The following is a 9,213-nucleotide window of genomic DNA, read 5'->3' as shown; positions in this document are numbered from 1 at the left end:
GGCTGAAAAAACAAGAACTCTTGGCTATTTCTTCCTACCCATCCACAGACCAGCAGCAGATTCTTCCCCAGTCATCACCAACTAGGAGCTTGGAGGAATTTCTTGAGAAAGAAAGAAGAAGACAAAGAAAACCATGTTTAAGAGGAAGACACGGGATCAAGGCTTTTTCTGTGTGTGCAGCAATTAGGAGGATGCAACATTCACAGCTGTACATTATCTTTAAAGTTAAAATTGAAGACCCATGTTAGAGAATATTCAAAGTTTGGTACTTCAAAGACTGAGCTTAGAATTGGGTCCAAACTTCCCTGGAGTTGAGTGGGCTAGTTGTGGACAATTTAACCAGATCAGAAGCTCTTACCCTTCTCTGAGTTTCTACGGATGTGAAAAAATCTGCTGTCCAGATTCAGAATTCAGACTCGTTAGCACAGTGTCATGGCTTCAGCCAATGAAATCTCTGCTGCATGCAGTGCCACCAGCACTAATGAAACTAACCCTCACCCCAAACGTTCCCCCTTTCAATGCACATCAACATCACACTGACTGATCTAAAGCTGAGCATGCAGAATGCAGGAACATTTTATCAACTGTCAAAATTTCAACACTTTCGGAGAAAGAGACAGTAACTGGTTTGCAGTGCGTTGTAACATCCTGGAGAAGGAGATAACAACAAATATTACAGCCAGATGAGTGCGGGAGGGGCTTGAGTAAACTAAAATACTGCTGGCTCTGCAGACTGAGAGGAGTTGAACAAAGAAGTTGTCCTTTGGCCAAAAACTTCCTGTTCACATTTTAAGGAGACAGTATCTCCCAGCAACTCCTAGGACAGGAGTTATTTCCATGTTGCAGAGATGGTGTAGCAGCTACTGAGTTCCACAACTATTCTGGCCAAAACCTTGCTCCTGGCTTGTCTCCTGCCTGTCCAATGACTACCCCAACATCCTTCATTAATGTACCTAGCCAGGCCAGCTTCTTGAGCAGCTGCTTTGGCTACGAGAGGTCCGACTGAGCTCCCACAACCCCGAAAGCGAACAGCGGCAGCCTGGCCCCAGGCGCCGCCGCAGGGGCCCCAGCCGGGCAGCGCCGGCAATGGCCCTACCTGGACACGGCCAGCGCCGTCACCGCCGGGCTCGTCCGGCTCGCTTTGCCAGTCAGGGCAACGCTGGGATTCAGTTCCCGACAGAGAACAAGATGTTTTCCACCCTTGTTACCTGTTGTGTGGTTTAAAAATAAATATTTAGAAAGCGTCTGGGGGGCAGCAGGGATGCGATTGTTATTATTTACGGTCAGCAAGTTGTTAAGTTGAGAACAAATATATTTAATCTTGGCCTGTGCTGTTGCAAAATAGGCCCATCCCAATTTAATTTGTGGCTATGATAGTTACATGTGCTGACGTGCGGCTGTATCAATTGTGTGCTAAATTGGATTTGTGTATTATTGCTTTCTAAATTGCATGCCTAGTTCAGCAAAATTGTTCATCAGTTTTCACTGGCTCTGTGCTTAATAAGATGCCCCACAATACTTTGCTGCCAGGATATAATACAGCCCATAATTGCCTAGTAAAAAGAAATTACATAAAGCTCTGGTATTATCAACTTATCTAAATCTGCTCATAACAGAACCAATAATTAAATGCTGTGAACATTTCACATACACACACATACATATACACGCACACCTAACAACATAACTCAATCACAGTTACTCTGGTCTTTTTAATGACTGTGGTTTGTATTAATTTTATTTTCTTTAATGCGCAAAATGAGATGTGGGAATATTTGGTCATTTAAAATAATTCTGAAGTCATCTGAATAGGTTAAGGGAGTATGACCCTGCTTTGATTACACCTCTCAACCCTTTAATAAAGAATGCTGTTCCCGTATCCATCTGAAAACATGCAGCCTTATGTGCATGTGCAAACAGGTGTTGTCTCTACACATCACCAGATGTGGGGTCAGCACATATCTTTTATGGTCCTCTTGGGAAAAAAACACGAACAAGAGTGTTCCTCTGTGCTCCCACGGATGGCTTTTAAGCCCTCATTTAGAAAACTCCTCAAGATATACATTTTACAAGTAGCTGAAGTATCAGTCTGTTCAAAAACATGCATATGCAATTATGCCTGGAAAGACCTGCCCCAGGAAGTTTTGGACAAGAACTTCAGAAATTCTTATGTCAAAGTAGACTTTTCTATGGGTAAAGAGAATTCACAAAATGACTACAGAATACCACAGAGATTTTGGAAAGAATGTTAGGTCTTTTGCTTTGACTTACTGACAAAGCAATCTTCGATTAGAGATGAGAACAAAAACAAATATGAGGCTACCACAGCCAGACTATCTCACATCTGGCATCTCGGGTGTTCTTGCACCTTGTCTAGAAAAATCTGGCTCTGGCTGCTCTAAGGCATGACGAAAGGTTTGATAAGCATCTGGTTTGGCTGTTATACATACAGAGGCATATTGGAAATATTTTCACATAGCCATCTAAGTAATGTTGATGCCAAGTTCCATGAACAGCACTTTTGAAGATCTCTGTGGTAATGCCCAATTACTGTATAATATCTTCTTTTTTTTTGCAGATGTTACATCTATAGCTCTATATTTATGCAAATTGTGTGCCTGAAATTGAAGTAATAGAGAATGTCTGTAATGAGGACCACAGAAAATAAGTGGAGTAAATTATACATAATAACACCACAATTCCTTTATCTTAGAAAAAGCGCTGGGAAAAGAAGAAAGCTGTGCTATTTAGGATGTGCCTTTAAAGCGTTCTGACAGGTTTCAGCTCCTGTATTTGTTGGAACAGAGAAGCGAGCTTGAGTTGTTTTTAGTACCAGTAAGCACCATAGTCCCACGATCTTATTAACCTCAGCTCTGTGAGAGCTCCGTGGTATCAGCTTCAGCTGCACACAGCCTTGAATAAACAGCTCCAAGCACTAGGGCCTGCTGCTGGCCTCCCACCAGTTTGAAGGACCTTTGACTTCTTTTAAGGTGGCAAAGACAACAAACTTCTCTGTTCCATCCCTGAGCAGGATCTGGCACTGCCCACTCTGACATGATGCCAGGATATTTTAGTACAGGCCATCAGCAGAGGTGCCAAGGCAGTGGACTTGCTGGAGCTGGGACTATTTCCAGCCATTGGTGTCACAGGTTTATGCAGAAAGGTGGTCTTCTGAGGTTGACAGAACCCACGAGAGAGCCTATGAAGAAGCTTTCAGCTCCATCCAGGCAGGATGTGCCCTTGAGATGGCAGGCTGAGGTGTGCTCTGTCTCCAAGGTGGGGCATTTACTGCCCACCACTGCTGCTGGTCACAGTAACACTGCACCAGCTGCCCACACCATCTCCCCTTCACACCACTGTGCTCACACCCCCTCTCCTTCTCACAACCAGACAGGGCTTGCAGCACTGGGTCACACTGCAGTTCACTGCCCACCCTGTGGTCATACCTGTGCCACCTGGCTCTTCCCTCACGCCGCTCCGGGCTCTCAGTGCAGCACCTTGCTCTGGGGTATTGGGGTATTCGGTCTTCCACAGCTGTGCCAGTGAGGGGGTAAAAATGGAAAAAGCATGGATTGTAACAATGAGAGAGAGATTCAGCTCCTGCTTCCCAGCAAGGGGTGGGAATTGGACTTCTGACACCAGAACAGGATTTTGCAGTTGTCTCCCTCTCTGTCACTGTGCTGCAGGGTGTCACACTGGAGGAATGTATGCAGGGAGGTGGTGGGGTTGCAAGGCTGGCATGCTATCGAAAATCCCAGTAACCCAGGAAGTTCTCCTACCAGACTGGAGTCAGAATAAGCAGTGAATTCCTACTCATGAGAAAGTATGACTTAATTAACAGAGCTGTGAACTCTCAGAACCATATTCAAACATATTTCTGAGGAGTGATAGAATTTTTGCTTTTAGAATCACCCCAGAATGGACAGTACATTTTCAAAATTCTCCCTGAATGGCAAGAAGTCCCCTGCTCAGGAGGATAAAAGTTGATAGGAAGCAAGTATTTCACTCGGATTTTCATTTTCTGCCCTCTGCTGCACTGTTAAGAAAGTGTCATGGGCTTTTATTAGCTCTGTCCCTCCCTTTAGAATACAAAATTCTACCTCCAGTCTACAATGACTCAGGATTCCTTTCCTCTCTCCCATCCACCTACCCTCACCACTCCATCTGTGCTTCCTGTGATGACAATACTGCGTGTGTCCCAGTCCATCACTTCAGCAAAGCAGCAGCAAACAATGTGGCAGGTGGGGCTGCAGGCAGTGCTGATGCTTGTGAGAAGCTGGCCATTGACTGTCCACAGGTACAGGTAAGATCCAGCACAAGAGATAATGTCACCCTGTAACAGAGCAAGAGGCAATGTCTCAAACTCCTACACTCATCCTCCTCATAACTTTTAAATGCTGATTAAAAATTGCTGACTTTCTCTGATTTAAATTCTGACCATTGTTTTTCTTCCGGGCAGATGATATAAACCAAACAAAGTAAAAATTACTTTTTTTCTTTCCCATGAAAAATCCTGACATTTTTACATCACATAAACCTGAAACACCATCTCAGATTTAGCAAGGTAATGCAGAAAAAAAGCTTTTTTTCACATTTTTAAATGAAAATATATAATGAAATATTCCCTATTTTCCATAAAATCCAGGCTTTTAGTAAAAAAGCAGACTGACAGAGTGGCCTAGCTACTGTCAGGGACAGGGCCTGTGCACAAGCAGTGCCTAGCATAAGTTCTGGGCCAGGACTAGTGCTCCTGTAAGTCGTACAAATAAGCATTCCCTGAAACAAGGACATGGTGTTCACCTGCTTAGCTGCGAAGCCTTTGGTGATTTCACAATCCTCCTCTGCCCCTCACAGGGAGCTCACTGTCATCGCATTTCTACACTGTGTTTTGCATTTGACCAATGACCAGCTCCGCATCCAGTGACCTGCACTTCTGATGCAGAAAACATCCTCTGCACTGAACCTCTCCCCTCCATTCCATGCAGGTCCTTAACCAGAGACTGCTCATAAGGAGCAAATGCCCTTAGGGAAACACACAGAACCAAGAGCCAATGCTGCAATTGTAAATGATCTAATCAAAAGTGCATTTTGATCAGGTTATTAATTGAAATTCTACCTAACCTTTCCACTCTTGATCCATACTAAGAATCAGCTGAGAAGAACCTCATCAACATAGTCATCTGATTCTGGTAAAGGACAGTGTGCCCTTAAATTAGCAGCATGCATCTGGTTTAAGTCAACTAACACCTTACTTCACCCCTGTCTCATTTGGGGCCAGGGCTCTTCACACTGCTGGGCAGAATTCTGGAGATAAAAAATGATAGCATGTTCAAAACAGAGTAGCCAATAATTCGAGAGATTAAATTTCAGCTACCTTATCTGCATGAGAGTACATGATGTCCAGGCATTTGGCAATGATCTACAGCACTTTTCAGGTCTGGACCAGGGATTTAAAACTAACTGAAACAATTAGTTACAGCAAGCTTTTACAATCTTCCTTAGTTTATAAACTTTTTGGGACAGTTCTTATTTTGTGTCTACATGACACAAACGCCATGAGGTTTGGATCTATAGATGGAAATTCTAGATGCTCAAGCAACCATCACATAATGAAGAGCTGTAGAGGGTTCTTATTTCGCAGAATTTTTTTTCCTTCAAAACTTTGCTTTGAATAATTCTGAATTTTTCAGGAAAAAAACCACTTGCTACCAATCATGTAATTTTGTGTCAATCAAAATAATGCAGCACAATGGAAAACTTTTTTCTATTTTCATGTAGCAATACATAAACATATAGAGAATTAAACAAAAATTACATTTCATAATTAGGTGTTCTGTTTTGCTAACATAAAAAAGAGTTCTTTCATCCACAAGGTATGGACCCCTTACTTTTTTTCCTTGAAGCTTCAGTCGTATTTTTCTAAGGTTTTTGCTCTTTTAAATGAACTTTTCTATAGACTGTTATCCAAACAGCTTAACCATTTGCACCCCAATAAAGTGGAGATCAGTCATTTGGATCAGTCATCAGACTGCTCCTGGCAAAGACCATCTCATTTTTGGGCAGTTCCAGGAGAGCAGATGCCAACTGAAAAGGCTCCTGTACTGGCCGGTACACGGAACGGAGGGAACTCTGTCCCCTGGGATCTTGAGCAGCATTGTGCCAGCCCACCTTCTCATTTCTGAGTGGCACTGCTTCAGCTCACTTTGTAATGGACCACCAAGATATTCTGAGCTGGCCTGCTGAGGCCCCTGGCCATTTTACAGTATCCAGGACTGCCAGGACTGGGAGCTGAGCTGGCACTGAACAGACCACTTAATTCCCACCCTCAAAATTGCTAGCCATCAGACTGCATGGTTAATAAAGCTCTGATATGAGATGATTGTTTTGGCACAGAGTAAGTAGAGAATATCTGCCTGGTTTCTTACTGCTGTGAACTCAATTTGGCCTTTGTACAATATCCAGGACTGGATTCAACCTTGAATTGTCTGAGCCGGTGAAACCCTGTTCTAGTATATTAGCAGAGAGAGAAAATACAAATATGAAAGAAACATTTTTGGGATGTAAAAGGATGGGGAAAAAAATCTCATCCAGAGTGTTTACAGTAAAATCCAATACAGAATATTTTTCTATCAACATGCATGCAATTCTGGCCAGGCACAGACCTCAACAGATTTATACCCACTGCTTTCAGGAGCTCTCCCCACACCTGGGAGTAGAAGGGAAAGGAAAAAGCCAACATTATCACTGCAAAGGTGTAAGGCAGTTGTCAGCTGAGGTGGCAGAGTGCAGCCTAACATTTCAGCTGCACAAATGTGCAGCTCAGATGTGGCTCTGCTGCATGAATGCCAGGACAAATTAATGAAATAACAGAGACAACAAGGTTATGAGTGAGCCAAATCCAGGAGGTACTAGGGTAATACTTCATGCTCCATAAACTAAAAGTTGTTTAATCCTGCTATCTATCCATCCAAAGATGCTTCTACTTAGCTACTCAGTCTAAGATGTTGCTTTTAGTGCTCGCCTCTCATCATTAAGAACACTATTAGCAATCTCTATAGAAAGAAAAAAATCAATGTATCAGACTCTCAGGATGTTTTTATGTTGGGAAAAGCACCCATTAAATTATCATGAAATGTTCATGGATGCATCAGAAGAAAGATGATAAATGAAGATCTTACTGTTGAATTGTTGATGGCAACAGAAGTGAGGCTTTCCTCGTGGGCAGGAAGCTGGTTTATGAACGTCAGCTGGTTCAGGTCCCAGATGATGCAGGTTCTGTCATCGGATCCACTCACAAAGATGCTGTAGGTTACAGATGCAGCAAGGCAGGTCACTGCCTGAGTGTGTCCATACAACGCCTGATGGGGAAAAACCAACCAATAAACCACAGCAGATGGTGGCTGATTTACTAGGGAACCACAGTCCTACCTCATTTGCTTAGTAAGAACAAGCAACCCAGTCATTCTTTGGAGAACTAAAGAGGGAATGAGGGGGAAATGCCAAAGGATATTACAGAGAAGCGTCCTTGTCCTCAACTCATAGCTGAAGAAAGCTGAGGATCCAGGAGATCATATGACTTGCCCAAATTACACAGTGATTCAGGGCCCTTGGCCTACTCTTCAGACTCTAAGTGCTTTGTGCTTAGCAAGAATAAAAATCATGATTCACTTCAGTCCATGCAGTTTTAAGTAAAATTTATGCTCGGAATTTCTCAACATTTAAAACACTTTTGGAAATAAAATTTATCAGGATATATTTCAGTGACCTTCTCTGTCTCATCTTTCTGTGTATCTGAAAAAGTACTAATACTTTTCTAATATTGGTTAAGAAGAGAAACAGCATTTATGGAGCATTCTTGCTTTTAAGCCCTGTAGGAATTCCTTTCTCTTTCATCATTATACAACATTCTTTTTTTGTTATTGTTTAATAGGTTCAGAGTCATAAGGAGTGCCCAGTTAACCTTATTTAAACAGTTTCTGAAAAAGAGAACATGCTTTAGGCAACTTAATAGCACAGTTAGAAAGCATGGATTGAAGTATACTGCTGACAATTGTTTAATGCAGCATTCTCAAATGACAGCAGTGTACATTTCTGCTACATAATCACAGTAAATGACAGTAAAACCTGTAGGGCAACAGAGAAAAAGTCCTTCACATCTTTCCTAAAAAGCCTTTCAGGGCTCATTTTTTAGCTGCCTTATTGTGAAAAATCAGACCCACCAGTTTCAATGTTGGTTTTCAAAGGAAATGCATATTCCTTGCTGCCTTTCTTTCCATGACATTATTAGCACATTTCTAGGCTCCATCCCAGTTCAGCATGAAGCAGGGGAGCCACATGTCCTAGATGACTTTTGTGGCCATACCTCATCCTCTCTTCCAGCATGTGACTGAGAGCCTGAACTTTTGCTGGCTAACATGTGCTGCCACTTGCCAAGGTCACCAGGACAGCAGCAGTAAAACATTAATCCACTGGTGAGGAAGCTGAGCTGCACCAGGCTCTGCGTTACTGAAGGTGACCCGCAACTGCGAGGGATGACTTTCAGCTTGGGACTTATTCCATTCACAGGAACTGTCAACTGTAAATAGTGGCACAAAATTAGGTCTCCAACTGTGGTTTCCAGAAGTCAGAAACACTCTCACCTAAGCATGGAAAAGGAGGCTCAGTGATAGCTTTGGACTGGCTGTAGAACAGTGTCTTTACAAAGGACTAGGCATAACCAAGCGCCCATACTTGAGAACTGTGCAAGACTGCTGCAAAAAAGGCTGGGACAAGTCAGGTTCAAGGGCTCAAACTTTCCTCTCCTTTTTCCAAAGCATGAAAGAAAACATATCCACTGTGAATGCATCCAAACTGCCAAGTCAAGCCAACCTAATCTCCTGCACAAGTTTCACTAAAACCATTTTCCCCTTTTATTTTAACCCATGAAGATCCTACTTGGCAGTGAAACACTTTAAATACAAGCTGAGTGTGGAAAACAGGGATAGACCTGAACACAATTACAATATCAGCTTCAACCCAGCAGTCTCAATGCACATTCAGAAAAAAAGTCTCATGCTTGGCTCTCTACATCTTTTCATTATCACTCTGCAAAGACTGACAGGTTTTTCCTTAATGGGAAATATTCTGCAGCATATTTGCATAAAGATCTTGAGGCCTATCTCCAAAGTATTTTAACAAATATCAAAAGACTAAAAAGAAGACCAGCTTCACTGC

General features: G+C 42.6%; 1 protein-coding gene across 1 annotated transcript in view; it reads right to left on the bottom strand.

Annotated features, from left to right (window-relative positions):
- Window positions 1–9,213, bottom strand: part of WDFY4 (WDFY family member 4) — a 120,154-nt gene continuing 110,941 nt past the window's right edge. The window contains exons 57-61 of the mRNA XM_082285929.1: window positions 7,179–7,358; window positions 4,151–4,333; window positions 3,447–3,534; window positions 1,097–1,208; window positions 1–101 (exon numbers count right to left, since the gene is read on the bottom strand). Of these exons, the coding sequence (XP_082142055.1) occupies window positions 35–101; window positions 1,097–1,208; window positions 3,447–3,534; window positions 4,151–4,333; window positions 7,179–7,358 (630 nt within the window). The 3' untranslated portion in view covers window positions 1–34. The remainder of the gene's footprint in view (window positions 102–1,096; window positions 1,209–3,446; window positions 3,535–4,150; window positions 4,334–7,178; window positions 7,359–9,213) is intronic.

The sequence above is a fragment of the Coloeus monedula genome, assembly GCF_965178545.1.
Source record: "Coloeus monedula genome assembly, chromosome: 8".
In the NCBI taxonomy this organism is placed as follows: Eukaryota; Metazoa; Chordata; class Aves; order Passeriformes; family Corvidae; genus Coloeus; species Coloeus monedula.
This window is presented reverse-complemented; position numbering and strand designations above follow the sequence as displayed.